The 19,123-nt window shown below is 40.8% G+C and overlaps 2 protein-coding genes across 8 annotated transcripts in view; one reads left to right on the forward strand and one right to left on the reverse strand.

Moving 5' to 3' along the window:
• Positions 1-473, reverse strand: part of CFAP61 (cilia and flagella associated protein 61) — a 119,966-nt gene extending 119,493 nt beyond the window's left edge. For 5 of the 7 annotated variants that reach the window (XM_021392227.1, XM_021392226.1, XM_021392223.1 and 2 more), the window contains exon 1: positions 109-473. In XM_021392227.1, the coding sequence (XP_021247902.1) occupies positions 109-460 (352 nt within the window). In that variant the 5' untranslated portion in view covers positions 461-473. The remainder of the gene's footprint in view (positions 1-108) is intronic. The other 2 variants (XM_021392228.1, XM_021392229.1) reach the window with 2 other exon arrangements.
• On the forward strand, positions 347-13,008 carry CRNKL1 (crooked neck pre-mRNA splicing factor 1). The gene is made up of 14 exons (XM_021392233.1): positions 347-476; positions 1,696-1,848; positions 3,511-3,602; positions 3,718-3,876; positions 4,234-4,400; positions 4,899-5,077; positions 5,703-5,873; positions 6,552-6,743; positions 7,642-7,701; positions 8,683-8,763; positions 10,536-10,775; positions 11,126-11,227; positions 11,816-12,064; positions 12,473-13,008. Exons 1-14 carry the CDS (start codon positions 429-431, stop codon positions 12,638-12,640), a joined length of 2,061 nt encoding a protein of 686 aa, XP_021247908.1. The 5' UTR covers positions 347-428; the 3' UTR covers positions 12,641-13,008.

Genomic DNA, 19,123 nt, shown 5'->3' on the forward strand with positions numbered 1-19,123 from the left:
GGAAAACATTGCTGGTTCTGGCAGATCCTGCTGCAATCACAGAATCATTAAGGCTGGAAAAGACCACTAAGATCAACAAGTCCAACCATCAACCCATCCCCACCATACCCCTAACTGTGTCCCTCAGTGCCACATCTCCTGCCCAAAGCTGCTCGCGCCCCGACCTCCACGCCGCAAGGGGGCGCGATTCACGGACGAAGCGGAAAGCGCGGCGGCCGGAGGAGTGCGAGGGCGCTGAGAGCCGCCGGCCGCACCGGGCACTCACCGCCCCGCTACCCAGAGCCGCGACAGACGGCGCCGAGCTTTCCCCCACCTCACTCCGCTCCACCGCTACCGGGGACGCACCGCCGTTACTCTGGCAACAACGCGCGCCGGCGCTACGTGAGGTCAGAGGTTGTGGGGCGGAGCTGGCGCGGAGAGGCGACAAGATGGCGTCTACGGCGGCCGGAAAGCAGCGCATCCCCAAAGTGGCTAAGGTGTGCGGCGGCCTGTGTGCTGCGGGGCTGCGTAGGGTTGGTGTGGAGTGTGTGGCCCGAGCGGCTGGCTGCGCCGGGCCCTGTGCTTGTCTGGGCGACCTCGGCCCCTGGAGCGGCCTGGTGGGGCGGCTCCCAGCGGGCCGGAAAGCCGGCGCCCAGGGCCGTGTCCCCCGCAATGTCTCCCGGCTGCGGCACTGTGTACCCCGCAATGTCTCCCGGCTGCGGCACCGTGTGCCCGAAGGCGGTCCGAGGGCCGCAGCGTGTCCCGGTCCGCTCACGCTGCCATGCTCTGATTTCTCGGTTGGGAGGAAGTGTTGATCTGCCTGAGAGCAGGAAGGCCAGACAGGGGGATTTGGATAGGATGGACCTCTGGGCTGAGGCTGATAGGATGAGCTTCACCAAGACCAAATGTCGCATGCTGCTCTTTGGATGCGACAGCCCCACACAGCACTGCAGCCTTGGGGCAGTAGATGCTGAGCTGCATGGAGATAAAGGCTGTGGGGCTGTGAGCTGACAGCCGGCTGAATGTGAGCCAGCAGTGTGCCCAGGTGGCCACGAAGGCCAACAGCACCTGGCTTGTGTCAGTGGGAGCGCGGCCAGCAGGAGCAGGAGGTGACCGTCCCTCCGCACTGGCACTGGTGAGGCCGCACCTCGAGTGCTGCGCTCAGTGCTGGGCCCTCGCTGCAAGAAAGGCACCGAGGCCCTGGAGCGTGTCCAGAGAAGGGCAGCGGAGCTGTGAGGGCTCTGGAGCACAAGTGTGATGGGGAGACCTCATCGCTCTCTGCAACGACCTGAAAAGAGGCTGTGTGAGGTGGGGTTGGCCTTTGCTCCCAGGGAACAGCGATAGGATGAGAGGGGATGGCTTCACGTTGTGCCAGGGGAGGTTCAGGTTGGGTGTTAGGAGCAGTTTCTTCTCCAAAAGAGTGGTGATGCCCTGGCACAGGCTGCCCAGGGAGGTAGTAGAGTCACTGTCTCTGGAGGTGAACTATGGAGATGTGGCACTGAGGGACGTGGTTATTGGGCATGGTGGGGATGGGTTGGTGGTTGAATTTGGTGATCTTATTGGTCTTTTCCAACCTTTTTGATTCTGTGATTCTTAGTGAACTTCCTGATCCCCATCTGCTGGGCAGCGGCTGTGGTGCCTTCTATACTCATCCTGATGGGGTTTTTTAGTTTTGCACTGGAATTGGAAAACAAACCAAATGTCCTCGCTTTGCAGGTGAAAAACAAAGCACCCGCAGAAGTTCAGATCACAGCAGAGCAGCTTTTAAGAGAAGCAAAGGAGAGAGAGCTTGAGCTTCTTCCACCACCTCCTCAGCAGAAGATCACAGATGTTGAAGAGCTAAATGACTATAAGCTACGGAAAAGGAAGGTAAAGGGGGAAAAAAAAACAAGTTTGACACTTCTATAACGTGCTGAAATTCAGTATTTTCTAAATATAAACAAAGGGTTCTTCGTGTTATTACTTGATCAGTTTTTAGGTTAATAATTCTTAAAAAAAACAACAGCACTTTTCATTGAAAATGTGTTATTTTCATGCAAAAAGTTATGAATGTATATTGTTTAACAAAACACATGATATCGGGTCACTGCATTCAATATGTTTGTACCATTGCAAGGGTAATTACATTAATGATTTATATGCAGTTTCTTACTCACCACTAATATCATCCCAGTATGACATAACATCAGCAATCTTTGTTAGTGCTGGTAGTTTTTCCATCTCAACTGTTTTAAATAAAAAAGCATACAACCATACTGTTTTTACAAGTGGTATTTCTGTCCTGTATAGTTATGCTATTATGGGGCATGCATTGGAACAAATTTCTATACTTGTGTTTATGTTTTGATGGTTGTCCAGAAAAATAACCATTTTATATATACACCCAAAATCTCAGAAATATATATATAAATATATATATATATTTATATATATTTTATATTATATTATATATATACACAACATTATATTATATATATTATATATATATTTTATATATATTATATATATAATATTATATATATACAACATTATATATATAATATAATATATTATAATATAATATAATTATAATATAATATATATATAACATTATATATATAATATAATATAAAATATATATATAAATATATATATATATAAATATATATATATTTTATATATATATATATATTTTCCTTCCTTATTTAAATAAGAGGTGCTTGCTTTGTGCAAACTTTACAGTTTTGTTCTGCATTTTTCTTCAATAATTTCTGTCCTGGATCAAAAGAAAGTAAAGCAAGTGTATTCTTAATGATGAATTTGAAATGTTTTCAGCTAGACTTACTCAGTTATTTTTTAGATACAGCCAGTGTCTAAAGATGGTTTAGTGATCTAAAGGTGGGTTTTTTTTTTTTGAGGTTATTTTTAATCTCTTGTTTGAATGGCAGTAACAAGCCACCACGTGTTAACTGTGTCAAACCATGTTTAGCTGTGATTTATATACTGATAGTATTGATCCTGACAGTAGCCAAATGCAACACTGGAGATATTGTCACCATTGCACTGAACTGCGAAGTTTGTCTAGCACATTTGATGCCAGAATACTAAATCCAGGGAATAATCATAAGGTATCTTGCTTTAATGAAGACTGTAGAATGTTGCACACACGTCAAAGTAAACTCATGCTGGTGCATCCAGATATATTCAGGATTGTGCAATAATTGGATTCCGTCTTTCCAGATGATATTGCTGTTGAAACAGCTAACCAGGAAACTGAAAAATAAAAGTCCAGTTTTAGTGCAGTTAGTTATTACCCTATCAGTATTCCAGGTATCAGCTTGCAGGAACTCAGATTTAGTGCTAATCTGTGTGACAATCAACATTTTTATCTGCTCCATTATGCAGTTTTTAGGAAGTGTTGTATTGAGTCAATATTGTTACTGCTACATGTAACACATAATTCATTCTAATAATAATAATCTGTAAACTATCTATAAAAAGATTAGTCTGCGCAGAGGATTTTTTAACTTACAGAAATAACTTTCTCCTCAGACTTTTGAAGATAATATAAGAAAAAACAGAACTGTTATCAGTAACTGGATAAAGTACGCACAATGGGAAGAAAGCTTAAAAGAAATACAGAGGTAATTATATTATAGCTGTAGATGTCTTACAAACCTCTTAAGACATGTGCTGACAAACATTGTCAAAATTTTGGAGGCACGTCATATGCACAACTTACTTCCCTTTGATTTCCAGAGCCCGTTCCATTTACGAGCGTGCTTTAGATGTAGACTACAGAAATGTCACCCTTTGGCTGAAATATGCAGAAATGGAAATGAAGAACCGCCAGGTTAATCATGCCCGAAACATCTGGGATCGAGCTATTACCACCCTCCCCAGGGTGAACCAATTCTGGTATGTTTACAGAGGATGAAGCATTGCTTTTACCCCAGAGAGTATAGATCGTTTTTATATTTCTACATAGTGCAAAAGTGTATTGTATTCTCTTTCTGCAGTTCTTCAGGCTAATCCCCAAAAATGTAGAAGCTTAATTTTTGAAAGATTGTGTAGTTTTCAAATGGTAAGGCTATTGCAGAGAAGGATGTTTGTGTATCTGCATGCTGCCAGTTACAACAGTATCTACAGGCATTTCTGGAGTGCAAGTGGGGAATAGGTGGTAGAAGTGTCAGTGATACTCTTATTAAGCACTTGAAAAATCATTGTAATTTGTATTTACCAAATGATTGTAAACACTGGATCTTGTTTTCTGAGGTATAAGTACACTTACATGGAAGAGATGCTGGGGAATGTTGCTGGATCACGTCAGGTGTTTGAACGCTGGATGGAATGGCAACCAGAGGAACAAGCTTGGCATTCCTATATTAACTTCGAGCTGAGATACAAGGAGGTGGATAGAGCACGTACCATTTATGAGAGATATATCCTTTTTAGTGCATTGTGACTCCTACCCAAATTTAGGGTTGAACAATTTGTTTCTTGTGTGTTCTACCTATAGCTCCTTTTTACTGTGATGTGCTGGTAGTAAGCCACCATACTGAGAACCAGTAGTAGGTCTTAAACGCATGTTTGATATATGTCTCCAAATTTAGTTAAATGTAGAGATCCTGCTACAACAGGGAATATTTAACATCACTCACACTTCTAGCTTTTTTTGTAGCCCTAATTCATTCCAGTTTTCTCCTTCTTAGCCTTCTCCCTGACCCTTGCCTGACTTTTATTTCTTTTATTAAAATTCAGGTTTACAGTACTCAACATGATACCTTCATGTGCTCGGAGCTGCTTTATGTCTTCCTTCCAATTGTATTACTTGCATGTGCCATTCTTAGGAGTTGTTTTTTATGAGCCTGTGCTCACTGGTAAGGATGCAATTTGAGAGATCCAATGCAACTGCTACTGTTTCTTTAACATAACTCTACTCGTTATTGTCCATCCTGATGTGAAAAACTGGATCAAGTATGCCCGCTTTGAAGAGAAGCACTGTTATTTTGCTCATGCAAGGAAAGTATATGAGAGGGCAGTGGAGTTCTTTGGAGAAGAGCATATGGATGAACACTTGTATGTGGCTTTTGCGAAGTTTGAAGAGAACCAGAAAGAAGTAAGATTTTCTTAAATCAGGCTGATAGTAACCACATCCACAAAATTTCTTTCTGAATATCAAACTCAAGGCCCCTTAACATTCACTTGAATGCTTGTGTTTTCCAACACCTTTGTGGTCTTATGTAGTCTGAGTTAAGGAATCAATCTTTTGCTTAGCTTATATTTCACTTTTGGTGACATTGAGGAAATATGTTCTGAGTAAAATAAGTGCCAGATCTCCCAATTCTCAGAATAGTGCCATTCAATCTCATACATGTCCTACAGTTTGAGACTGTAGATCAATTGCATGCGTAATAAAAAAAATAAGCACTATTAGCCATAATTTTGCAATTAAACAATTCAAAACATTCTGTGAACCCCAAACCACAGACTCTTAAAAATACTTTAATTATTCCAAACGTGTAAATTAATAAGTGATAGTAGGTTTTGGTATTAACAGATTTTTCTTCTTCGTTTGTTTGTATTCAGTTTTACCCTCCAGGGAGATCTGTGTTAGTCCTGTCCTAAAAGCATCATTTGCAATAAACATTGTAAAAGGATCATTGAGATACTGAAACATACGTTATGGGGTGGGAGAGAAGTTGCATTCCAAATACAATTCAAACGATATTTAATATTTTCAGTTCGAAAGAGTAAGGGTGATCTACAAGTATGCCTTGGATAGAATTCCAAAACAGGATGCCCAGAATCTCTTCAAAAATTACACCATCTTTGAGAAGAAGTTTGGAGATAGAAGGGGTATTGAAGACATCATTGTCAGCAAGAGAAGATTCCAGTATGAAGAGGAAGTGAAGGTACGTATTACAAATATTCTCTGGGCTCATCATGCATGCACTTGCTGCTTAAGATAAGCGTCTCATGATAGGAAGGCTGACTAACTTTATATTACCTGCAATATTTGAGCCAAAAAAAAAAAAATACAGGGAACATTCTTCAAGGAGACAGGACTCCATCTGTGGAGGAGAGAGATACTTGTATTCACAGCTTTTTCATTTCTGCAGTCTAGTACACATTGTGGAGCCAAAGTTTTTGATTGCACAGAGAACTCATTACCCTTCAAAGGCTTTTAGAGGACATGCAGTTTAGCTTGTAACTTATTCTTTCACTTTCATTAAGCAGTTACTTCTGCCCTCTTGTGTAGAAATACTTGTTTCCTTGCAAGAAAAGTATGGCATATCTACTCTTAACCAAATTACTCAATAGTGCTCATTTCTTCACTTCCACTTTTCATAATTCAGTTTGCATTCACAAAAAATACTTTTAGGTCAAATAAAAATGGAACTAAAGACGCTTTAACTCGCCTCCCTTCCAAAGCTCTAGCTTAAGCGTGCTTGAGACAGTTTTTGCTGATATTTCAATTGCTAGTTTTAAAGGGGAAATTCTGAATAAAAACTGTAAGTAAAGGAAGAAGTTTTGTTATTTGCAGTTACTGAAGTTTCTTTCCCATTTCTCTGCTCCCATCTTTCTGGAAGGCAAATCCACATAATTATGATGCGTGGTTTGACTACTTGAGATTAGTTGAAAGCGATGCTGATGCAGAGACTGTCCGAGAAGTGTACGAAAGAGCCATCGCTAACGTTCCCCCAATTCAAGAGAAGAGATACTGGAAGAGATACATCTATCTTTGGATTAACTATGCATTATATGAAGAGCTGGAGGCAAAGGCAAGTAGTAAGAACTCACATTTTTCTTTCTGAAGTACTTTTCTTACACTAAGTATCTACAGGTATCTGTAGAGAATTGAGAGCAACAACAACAAGCTGACTTGTTTTATGTCATTAGCGACAGGATTTGCTATTTATGCATTTGCCCCCTATGCATACATTTCTATTTGTGTGAAATATTCCGCCGTATGAGGAGAAAAGCATTTGTTTCACCCCAATTCATGTAGAAACTTGCTGATAAAAGCAGAAATAGGTCTTTCTAGCCCTATCTGAATTTCCTTTCCCAGGCTGTTGCCTGAACTTGTGCCGATACTGGTACAAATGGTACTATAAATAGTATAGCTATAGGTATTTCTTCTGTTTATTATCAGTTGGGTAACATAGTATTACAAATACAGCAGTATTACAAATAGTGTAACAGAACTATTTGTAAAGCTGTTCTGTAAAGGGGTCAAGTTCTTGCTACAATTACCTTTTGAGGCTTTGTTTAGGGTGTTACCAATCGTGTTGCATAGCTACATTTTATTTCATAAAGTCATAGTTCAGAATAGCTGTTCAGTGTCTGGTAAAAGAGAAAACATTTTTTTTTCCCCTAATTGACAACACATCTGGTTTTATTGGCTTGTTCTTAATGAGAAATCTTTTTTTTCCTTTGGAGGAAAAAAAAAAAAGACCCTTACTGACCCTCAGAATTTACCATCTTTGTATTGTGCATACACATATGTAGATAAGTACATACATATTTTTAAGTATACATGATTCTAAATTCCTGTACTTAAGAATGCTGTTCAGCAGTTTGATAATCATTGTGTCATTCAAAATGGTGTAATTACTGTAGCATAATCTGAGTAGTGAATGAAGAATTTAAATTTTTACTTAATTTTGCCTGTTCTTTCAGGATCCAGAGCGAACCAGACAAGTTTATCAGGCATGTATTGAGCTCCTTCCACACAAGAAGGTATGGCTTCTCCAACAGTTCATATAAAGTCTTGTCTTGTAAAAACTAAGACTGTGATTCTTTAATTTTCTCCCTCAACTTACTAGTTCAGAAGACCCTTAAGTTGTTCTTAGTTAAGTGCAATGAGGCCTGCAAGGCTGAGATGCGTAAGCCCCTCCAAAAAGCTGCTAATGTGCTTTTGCATAGCCTGCTCACAAACAAGGGAGTTGTTTATCCAAGATTTTCTGTGCACTCCCTTCTACTTTCACAAAGTTTATCTTCTAAAATTGGTAGTTTTTCCCTGTAAGTTAAGGCATTAGATAACTGCAACTTGCATAGTCAGTGGGGAGCAGCAGCCACGTGTTGATGTCAGATTTCCTCATATAGACATGAAGCCAGTGTTTGAACAGCATTTTCAAATTACAAAGAGTGCTATAAAAAGCTGAAATACCACCTACTTAGGGGTTAGTTTAGTACTGTTAAGTAGTAGAGAATGTCTTCTCTCTTCCTTCCCTTGCTTGTTTTCCTTCATAGAAAGGCTGATATGTTCCCAGCTGTTCTCAGCCTCGTTGCCTGTAGTCTGCAAAATATTTGTTACTCAATTTTACATAGGGTTACTGCCTTTTGTAGTAACTTTGTAATTATTTACGTGGTGCCCACTGAAGAAGGTGCATTTCACAAACTGTCATGAGGGTGTATATTCCCCATAGCTGATATGGTTAGCCAATGAGTTGATTGATAAAATACTTTATTTACTTGAAAAGATTTTTGTCCTGTCTATTTTTACTTTACATCTATAGTAGAGTAAATTACCTTGATATAGAGATTGTATTGGGTCACAAATTGTCACTTTCCCAACAGAAAAACACTGAAGTCAAACACAACTAACTGCAGTATTGATAATGTGCGTCTATGTGTAGATGGTGGTGTTTGCAAAGAATATAAGCAGAATTATTTACTGAGCTTCCAACCCATGCACCATGTTGTTCCTTTTTCTTTCAGTTTACATTTGCCAAAATATGGCTGCTGTATGCACAATTTGAAATAAGACAGAAAAATCTTCCACTTGCTAGAAGAGCTTTGGTAAGCTTTGGTTAATTCTGTAATTGATTTCCCTAACTAATAGTAACTAGAGAATGGCATTAAAAGATTTAAAAGATCTTAAAAATCGTCCTTTATAAATTGCTGCTTTAATCCACTTAAGTAAAGCTTCCTAGAAATCTGCAGGGACCAGTATTTACTGTCATGTATGATTTAAAAAGAGGTATAGTTTGATATGATGAATTAGCCACCGACAGAGATGAATGCAGCTTTCCTGTTTCTACTGAAAAAAAATGTATCTAAATACAAGAGTACTAAATCAGCTTAGTGCACTTACAGTTTTAACTATTGCTGATTTCTTTAAACGATACCTGTATTAGCAGTTGCTTTTTAAAAATCTAAATAAATTGGAGTTTTTGATTCTCAGAAATTCAGACTTGCATAATAACATTTGAGTCCCAGCTACTTGGATGTTGGTGGAAGCAATCATGGGGGCTTTGTGCAGGCTCATGAGCTTCTGTACAAATTTCACTACCGTGTCAGAGAATGATGGAATATGTTTTGGCAGCAAAAAAAAATTGAAATGAAAAAATTGTTTTCCCTTCAGATATTCTGAATAAGCTGAGTGACAACAGTGGACTAAGTTTACCCTCCAACATGCTAGTAAAACTGTGTTTGTTGAGCTGGACTCCTGCCCTTGCCCAGAAAAAAAGCGAAGCAGAGGGATTAAATGAGACTTAAAATCTCCCTGCAGGAGAAGGCAATCATCTGTCTTAAAATGTGCTGTAGTTTTAGCTTGATTTGAAATACCCTCCTTCCACTCTGGAAAGGCTACTTTGGTCTCTGTTGTAATAGTTCCTTCGATTTATTTTAGACTTCTCTTTTGTCTGTCTTTTCTCTGTTGTTGTTAAATTTCTGTCACTTAATTTGGCAGATTTTTTTTAGTACATTACTTTTAATTATTTTTGGGACTAGATTTTGTAGATGCAGCCATAGTCTGTCTATGAACTGGACCTAGATTTGGCAAGCAGTTAACCTTACTTTTGCAGTAAGTTCACTTTGAACCACCTCTTTGGCAAGAATTCTCGCTTCTGTCCTGAGGTAAGGGTATCCAGGCACTACACTGTCACCGTGCAGAAGAGGAGCAAAAGAGGAAAGCTAGGTTAACTTGATGATCTTAGAGATTTCTTCAAATCTAAATGATTCTGTCATTCTCTATTGCAGACATGCCCAGTCTTAACTGTTGCTTTAAAAGATTTCCAAATTAAAAGTCAGAAATTGCTTTTTCCTGGTTTGACACTTGCAGCACTAGTTTTCTTCAGATGCTGAAGCATATCAAAACAGAAATATTTTTTTAAAATGTTATTCTCTGTCTACCCATTGCTGTAAGTCAGCAAGCAGGTAGTATGCTTCTATTCTCTGTGCGCTGTCCAGGAAGCAATTTCTTTCGATTTTATTTGTTTTATACCGTGCTTGGCAACTCCTCAACTGGAAGACTGGTGCAGACTGGTAGTGTCTTCATCTTTTGATGCGAGATGAAATGTTCTTTTGTTGAGCCACGGTGTGTTCTTACTGATACTTCATGGGGAAGTTATTTGTTATTTAGAAGTATAACAAGTTAGAAAGTTTTATACTTCAGAGTTCTCGTTGATGCTTTATGGATGCTTCCCTCATTGACATTGATTGGATTTCATACTCAAAAATGCATTTTAGATCAAATATTGAACAACAAAAAGTTGTTTAGAAATAGTGTTGTTTTTTGTTTCTTCTGCAAGATCTTTAAGTGGTTTTTGGTTTTCTTTTTTTCCTAACAGGGAACATCCATAGGTAAATGTCCCAAAAACAAACTTTTTAAAGGTTATATTGAACTTGAGTTACAACTGCGAGAATTTGATCGTTGTCGAAAGCTGTATGAAAAATTCCTGGAGTTCGCACCAGAGAACTGCACATCATGGATTAAATTTGCTGAACTAGAGACCATTCTTGGTGATATCGACAGAGCCCGTGCAATATATGAATTGGCTATTAGCCAACCTCGACTAGACATGCCAGAGGTAAGGGGGAAGATGCATTTCACATCTTAATGTAATTTAAATATATTTATTACATTGTTTGGCCAATTAAGATGCAAATAATCTAACAGCTCGAACAGATCTGCTTATAGTAGAGGCCTAATCTGTCTCATTAATTAAGCATCTGTTTCTTAGCAGAAAGAAAGATTTCATATGACTTAGTCTTAATCCTTGCTAATGCTGTCAATTAATACTCAGATATCTGAAATTCATTTCTACAGAGTTCAAATTTATCTATGTTCCTCTCTTAAATAACTTTTTTGGCGCTATCTCAATGTTAAATACAGAGCTTTTAGAGGCTGTGAATATATGGAGAGACTTCTGTTTTATAGGTTCTTTGGAAATCCTACATTGACTTTGAAATAGAGCAAGAAGAGTATGAGAAAACAAGAAACCTTTACCGCAGGTTACTTCAGCGAACACAGCATGTTAAGGTATGTATGGGTATCCAGAACGCAGAACAGGTCTTGAATTGGATCCCTGGTGGATGGAAAGCCTTGACTGCTTCAGTTGCCTGGCTTTTTGAAATGGACTGGAAACTTAAGTTCAGTCCCATGTCTGTGTTGCTGAAAAGAAATTTCTAACTTATGTATAACAGCAGGTATGTCATATTTAAGAAAGAAGGCTTTGTAGAAGCTGTGCAAAGCAGCCCTTTTCTTGCTGAGATGCTTTGGAATTTTATTTGCTAAAACGTTGCAAAGAATTACTCATTGAGATTATTTTTCCAGTGTCATTTGATGCTGCAATTTGACTAAATTCAGACAGATCTATCATATCCCTAAACAAGCAGTAGAAATTTGTTGAAGTTGCTAACATATATATATTCTTTCTCCTCAAAATGAGGCATATCTCACACACTTGAAACAAACATGAATTTTCTAGGTATTAGCTTGTAGAAGTATACTTTTGGGTTGGTTTTTTTTTTTTTTTTCAGCTGCTTTATTTTCTTTATCACTTACCTGTTGTTTCTGTAAGACTTCAGGATGGAAGTTTCAGCTTGGTTTTTGTTTGTTTTAACGTAGGTATGGATTAGCTTTGCACAGTTTGAGCTATCTGCAGGAAAAGAGGAGAGTTTGTCAAGATGCCGGCAGATTTATGAAGAGGCTAATAAGGCAATGCGGAACTGTGAGGAGAAAGAGGAGAGAGTCATGCTTCTGGAATCCTGGAAGACCTTTGAAGAGGAGTTTGGAACTGATAGCACTAAAGAGAGGATAGAAAAACTTATGCCTGAAAAAATAAAGAAGAGGAGAAAACTGCAGGCTGAAGATGGGGTAAGAAGAAAAAAATATACAAGTAATCTGTCTGAAACCTTGGTGGCTTTCCACTGGGATCTGGAACTCAAAATTAGCTGTGATGGGTGCTGTAACTGTGTACTGATATTACTGCTGTAATTGAAGAAAAGTATTAGCATAAGACACATCCTGCTGAGTTCCTTGTCCTTTAGTGAGCTAGGTGGGCAGTTGATTCGGAGTGAAATACCAATGATCAAGGTAGTTTTAGTTTAAACTTCTATTGCTGTATTGCACCCATTCAGCTGGTTGGTTTTAGCTGCTACAGATGTTCTAACGAACATTGATTTCAATTTTATCTCATTTTTATGCTTACTAGAAAAACCTGCTAATAGCTATCATTAACATGCAAATTAAACCTGCTTTGTGGTGTTTTTTTTTTCCCTGTAGTCTGATGCTGGCTGGGAGGAATATTATGATTATATTTTCCCAGAAGATACTGCCAATCAGCCTAATCTCAAACTACTTGCTATGGCTAAACTCTGGAAGAAACAGCAGCAGGAGAGTGAAGCTGCAGAAATGGATCCAGACAAAGACATTGATGAAAGCCAGTCTTAAGATGTTGCCTTCCCCTGCTCCCTTTCTTGGGTGTTGTACGCTATTTTCAGTGGTGATGAATAAACATTCTTGAAGGGTTTTACTATTTTTGGCTTAAGACATTTTTGTTTTGGGAAACAGCACCATATTGGAGGTGATTCTCTTTTATAGTCTCTTGATTTCCATCTTCTGAAAAGAAATGTCAAGGAGCCAAGCCATGGAATCCACATCAGTGGTCTGAGAACTGTGAGAAGTGGATGGCAGCTTTTGTTTTTAGGGCAAGACCAACTGTTGTAATGCTTCTGGAGAACTTCATGATAATGCTTAGGGATGTTAACATGCCAAGACGACAGATCTGTTTTCTTTAATAAGAACGATGTCTTCAATCATTCCTGTTTGATTTTTTTTTCCAGTTATTCTGTAAAAGGTATATTGTTCATGAGGGTAGTTGAAAACAAAACCCTCTGACTGCAACCTGTTCAAATTCCTAGCAGGGTAAGCTTTTATCCCAGAAACCTGGTCAGGAGGGACAAGAATAGAAGCTAAATATACTGAAACTAACCCGTGAAAGACGAATCTGTGGAGATTAGTACCACACAGTTTGATTTTAATATTTAAGTATATTGGCACCATATTTTATAGCAAATAATCTATTGGGAAATAAAGTAGAAGTGTAAGTGGGTTTCTGGTGCTGCTTCTTGTGCTTTATAGGGCAAAAAAACATTGAGGGGAAGTTTTTTCATTCATATATTCTCAGGGAGGCTTTGTTTTCCATTTTTTTTTTCCATTGTAATGAAAAAAAAATGCTCTTGTTCCACTGCAGCTACTGCCAGGAGAGACCCAGAAAAGTCATGCAGGACTGCGTGGCTCTGGGTGGTTGTAAGGAGCACAGGGGAGAGGAAAGGAAGAGCATGTTTAGCTGCAGGCTGACCGCTCTGGTGAGGAATGAAAGAGACAGCAGCTGGTGTGGCTGGGGTTAAGTGGAGAAACAGTGGGCTGAATACACCAAGCGAGGGAAGGGTGGTGGGGATAAGAGACCTCAAAATGATGGCAGAAGAATTCATTTGCTGGGGGTATGCCCACGGACATGGGAATGCCAAGAAAACAAGAGTTGTAGGGAAACTCTCAGATCTCTTCGGTCATTTGCTGAAGTGGGTGTCTATCTGAATTGCCTGCAGGACAAGTCCTATCTGCGCAATGCTCTGCTTAATCTGGAAAGGCCTTCTATCCCTGTTTTGTCCCATGTTTAGTGATCTTGTTAACTTAGCTGGCTGACCAGTACGAAAAAGTTGTTTACTGAGGGGTTTTGTCCTTGGGTTATTTGTTAATCTTCACTCTTCAGAATTAAAAAATAGAAATTTGTGTTTTCTAAACAGCCATATAAGTTTATGCATTCTCTCTTAAAGCCTGATTATCGTGTGGGGTTTTTTTATTGTTTTATTTGTTTTCTTTGATAACTACAGTGCAGCTGATGGTGTGATGCTGAAGTCTGCTGTATGTTCACACCAGTTCTTCCTTAAATCTTCCTAAAAGCTTGCATGGTAATGCAGTGCTGTTTCTTCATGACAACTGATCATATCATATTGACATACAAGACAAAGATCTAGTTTATCTAAATTTTGTCTAAATTTATACTGCTTCCTATCCCTTCTGGGCTTAAATTTTGCAAGCATTTTGGTTTTCAATTCTTTCAGTGAGAGGCAGCTGCTGTGGTCCTGCCAGATCCCAGGGGCCAAGTGCAGCCCTTGCCTTCCTGGGGCTGACTGGGCGTGCTGGGGCACCAGGCGGCAGCAGAGATGCTTTGTCTGCGGTCTTCTGTTTATATGCAAGTTTCAGTCTTTGTTCTTACAGAGACTGGGAAATAGTGGGAATTCTGTACATTCTGGGGCTTCTGCATGGCTCAAAGCACTTGTACCATGCTTGAGATCTAATGAGAACAGCTGAAGAAATACCTTTTGTATAGCAGTTTTTCCTTAAAATTGTGAATTGCTGCTTTTGAAAGAGGATGCTGGCAGAAAAATGTGAGTACATCAAAAGAGAACAGAGGGGAGAGGATCCACAGAACAAGTCTTAGAGCACTTCAGGCTTCATGATGCATATGCAGTAATAATAGCTAAAATCTGAAATGCTAACCATTTACATCTTTACAACTGACTTGAGCTGACTTAGCTGAAAGCTAGAGCGGTGTTTGCTTTCAGCTTAAAGACAGAAGTTGAATGAAGAACACTAGATAAAAACAGGAGCAAGATGATCCTTCTGCTAGTGTAAGAAAGACATCGGGGGTATTTCTAATCACTAAGGCTCACATTCAACTTCCCTGTTCTGTTCTCCCCTGCAATGACTTCCCAGAGGTATGACGCGGACTTGTGCAGAGAAGTGAGTGAGAGGTAGAAGTGGCATCTTTAAACCCTTCTATTTCTCCTTCTCCTCACCTTGTGCCTTCCAACACTATTCCACATTTAGTTGCCCTCAGTCCAGGTCTTTGGGATCCGGTTTTACCTGTCCTAGTCATGGAACAGCTGTAAGGAGCTGTGTGGGGAGATGTGCCAGACATCTGCAGTGGTTGCAGTGATGGGACCGTATGGGTGAGTGGACTTCCAGGCAACCACCTCCTTCCTCTCCCGACTCATCCCTGTCACAAGCTTATCTTTGAAAAAGCAAACAGGAGGTTTTTATTTCATAGCAAGCTAAACAAAGTGTATCTCATAACGTAAGAGCAGCCAAACACTGCCATTCTCAAAGTGTGTGTTTGTTTGACACTGCATGCAAACACAGGGATGATTGGGTACATATCTGAACTTCTTGCAGGCTTTGTTAGTAATTGTTCTGTGATGTTCTTCCCCCCACGTAAACTCAGTGTCTGGCTGAAAGACTTGGTTGTAACAGTCTTTGACACCTCTCCTGACTTAATTACTTCTGAGGTGGTGGAAGAATGTGGAGCTGGCAGGGCTGAATGCTGCTGTTGCTGCATCTCTGCCCGTCCTCTGGCCTTTGGGACCCCATTCTGCCCAGCCTCCAGGGAGGAACAGAGCTCTCCCTGACATCCTCCTTGGGGTCAGGTACAGAAATCTTATCGTTATGTATATGGATTGTCTTACTGCTGCTGCCATTCATCTCGTCCCACCCAAGTAAATGACTTTTTCCCCTCAAGTGTGAGTCCTTCCCCCTGTCCCAAGCTTCCTGACTTCTCCTATGTCTCTGAGACATGAAGGAACACGAGCGCACTGCTCAAGGTTTTACCCAGGCTTGGCATTGGGATTGCAGCTGTTGCCTCTGGCTCTCTTTCCCTACCAGAGAATGCCTCTGCCCCTCAGCAGGCTCCTGTGTCCTGTGCTGCACTTTGGAAAACGAGGACAGAACTGCTGTAACACGTGTCAGAAAGTGATGGTGAGCTAAATTACAGCATGCATCAAGAAACTGAGGCTCTGGTAGAGGCTATAAAGTCATCTGCCTTCTCCTTGATGAATGCTGTCAGTGCTTCATTTTCCTTTGGAGCGTCTGTCTCCTGTAATGCTCTTGGGCACTGACCCCAGTGTGGAGATGCTTCCCCCGCATGTATTAAAACTGTCCCCATTCTACACCGAGATGCAGCCACAGCTGCCTCCGTGGGCTGTTGATGATATCTGGGATTAACTGAAAGAGGACACGCTTCAGCAGGTGCCCGTCCCTATCCTTCCCCACCATGTTCTCCATGAAAGTGACATTCTGGCCCAGGGGTTTGTCTCAGGAAGCTGGTGCCCACCACGTCAGAGCTTTTTGAAGGATCAGGAAATCAAAGCTGTAAAACTCCTACACGGTCCGTCCTGAGCCAGAATCCACAAATCTCCACAATCACAAAGAGCAGCCCTGCTCAGAAGCTGCAGAAAGAGCGATTGGCCTCATTAAGCTGAGCCTGCAATATCCCCAGTGCTACCTGGAAAGTCTGGTTCCCTGTTTGTTCCGTGGATGCTGCAGTGCTGGTAAAACCCAGTTCTGGACATGTCGTCAAATAAGAAGGTTAGAAAAAGCTGCATGTTGTTGAAACATTAGGTGTGCCACTAAGTACCTTTTATTTTTTTCAGTATGGCTTTTGTGTTACTGTTGGGCTATGTGACCCCATGCACTTCAAAGACAATTCTAAAATTTATTCTTTGTGATCATTTTCTGACTTCGGCTTTTCTTTTTGCAAGTGTGCAAGTGTGCAGTTTGGTGATACTGAGTCTTCAAAAGGACTGTCCTCAGAAAAATTGCCTAACCATGCAAATAAGGTTGAAGAACTGCCCCTAGCCCTATTACGATATCAGTAAGTAGTATTTCACAGTTGGGTTCTGGACACTAAGTAGGATTAAATTACTACTGGGTAGTCAGAACAGATGCATAAGTGATTTTTTTTTATGGGGCTGTGACACATCTCTAAAAAGCAATTAGGTTGCAGAGGAAAGCTTTGCATTCAAATTTTGGGACTTTATGATAAAACTGGCTGCTGTTTTTTCCCGTGCCCGATTAAACACGGCTAAAAGCCGCATCGGAAAGCATGCTGCAGAAGGTGACTTTGTACCAACGACTTCATGGAGGTCTGTGTTCTTAAAAGCCTTTCAAATGTTCCATTTTCTAAAACTAATGCTGGTGAAGTCAAGGGAGCTGGACTGACCAACCATCTTACTGCTGAAGCAAAGCTGAAGGAAGTCACAAAAGAGTATCCTGGCTTGCTGGACAGGGCTGTTTGAGGTAAGAGCCAGCACAGGGGTGACCTGCAGAGGTGGAGGAGGTCATGTCTAACAGCCGCTGAATTCGTGACAGCTGCAGAGGATCCTTCATGAGCACCAGCCAGCAGTTGGTTTGACGATGCTTTGGTCTAATGATAAATGACACCTGCTCAGAGCAATGAAGAACGACTTCACTCCTTGCAAAGTGCATCTCCAGAAAAAGAGTGGAAGGCTTTGGGTATACACACTTATAAAAATAACTGTAACTGCATTAGATAAACAAGTAATTGATACTAACATGCTGTATGTCACTATATAAGTAATACGTAAATTTAAAAGAACAGTATGTCCAGGCTAGTTGTAACAGACATATTGGAAAATTAACTACAGGTCTGAAGAAATAATACATTATTTATAGCTGCCTCGATGAGCCAGCTGCCAGCCATTTCCTTACCACTGTAATGGCCACTGTAGCATCTGAGCTCTTCACAAGTATTTAAAAATAGAAATAATCTTGTTCTCCCTTCTTTCTCTCCTATTAAAAAGGAAGGATAATTTGATTATTTTATTAGGATTTTGTTTTCTTTGTTGCTTTATGGGCTTGCTGTGTTTCCCTGGTTGGAAGGCAGTCGATGAGGCCATTTAAGGCAAAGAAGTAATAAGTTCTATTTAAATAAGTTCTAAATAAGTTCTAAATAAGTTCTAAATAAGTTCTGTTGTTGACCCTGAGCTGGAAACTCCTTGAGTGGAAGCTGTATCTTCTCCAAGCAGGTTCTCCTGGGTAGAATCATAGAATTAGCAAGGGTGGAAAAGACCACTAAGATCACCAAGTCCAACACCAATGCACCCCCACCATGGGTGGTCAGTGGGCATGGTGGGGTGGGTTGATGGTTGGACTCGACGATCTTAGAATCATGTAGGTTGGAAAGACTACTGTGATTCTATATTCTCAGGATTATTGCTGAGAAAAAAGCCTTAATGGCGATAATGTTGCGTAGCCCTGCTGTGAGTTAATTGTTCTTTAAGAAGTCACCTCAGGTACCTTTGTAGCCCATGTCTACACTGTGTGCAGCACATGGAGCTGCTGCAGATGTGAGTCACCTCAAGCAGCATCGCAAGCTGCTTGGGCTGAGCAGGATCTCAAGCTGCAGCGGGGGGCCTGGGGAGGGACTGGATGACCTATATAGGACACTGTTTCCATGGTAACTTCAGACCATGTGAAATGTTGGTTTGGGTGGCACAGCAGCTTCCAGCTGGAATCTATGCAGCTTGCAGCCTGCTCAGGGTGGGGGTCTCCTCCCCATCCTCCCAGCCAGCCCTACCTCTGCTGGCTGGAGAAGCAGTATGCCAGATAAACACAGCTTTGCATCTGATGCTTCAACTGTTCAGTTACATTTGAGATGTGTTCAGCAGCTCCTTGATCCCCCCTCGGCTGTGTGCAGACCGGTCCCAGGCTGCCCTTCTGCTGAACCTTGCAGGGTTGTAGCTCTTGGTTGCAAGAGCAAGGTGTTCCTCTCACACGAGTGTCAAGTGTTCTCTGCTCGGCTGTTTTACTTTGGTAGCCTCTGTCTCTGGGATTCGTGTTTTGGATTAGGTGTTAAAATATTTTAGAGTGCTTGTTTTATGTCTGTTTACTTCGTCTCTGAAGAACTGCAGGACATAGTTTAAGATGTGAAACCAAAGCACCCTACTGGCTCTTACCTGACCTGCTAAGATTTATCACCAGGCTGTGGAAAAGAAACATTCCGGCAAGACGTCTCTGGCAGTGAGAAGAGGGGAGATGCTCCATGGGTGTGCAATCCCCTGCATCTTTCACATT

Source organism: Numida meleagris, chromosome 3, assembly GCF_002078875.1.
Source record: "Numida meleagris isolate 19003 breed g44 Domestic line chromosome 3, NumMel1.0, whole genome shotgun sequence".
NCBI lineage: Eukaryota > Metazoa > Chordata > Aves > Galliformes > Numididae > Numida > Numida meleagris.

Bases quoted from the DNA above. Each gene is read 5' to 3' on its own strand.
- CRNKL1 (XM_021392233.1), top strand. From the start codon at position 429: ATGGCGTCTACGGCGGCCGGAAAGCAGCGCATCCCCAAAGTGGCTAAG. The intron at 7,702-8,682 runs GTATGGCTTCTC...TTTTTCTTTCAG, and splicing joins AGCTCCTTCCACACAAGAAG to TTTACATTTGCCAAAATATG. The intron at 10,776-11,125 runs GTAAGGGGGAAG...TCTGTTTTATAG, and splicing joins CTCGACTAGACATGCCAGAG to GTTCTTTGGAAATCCTACAT.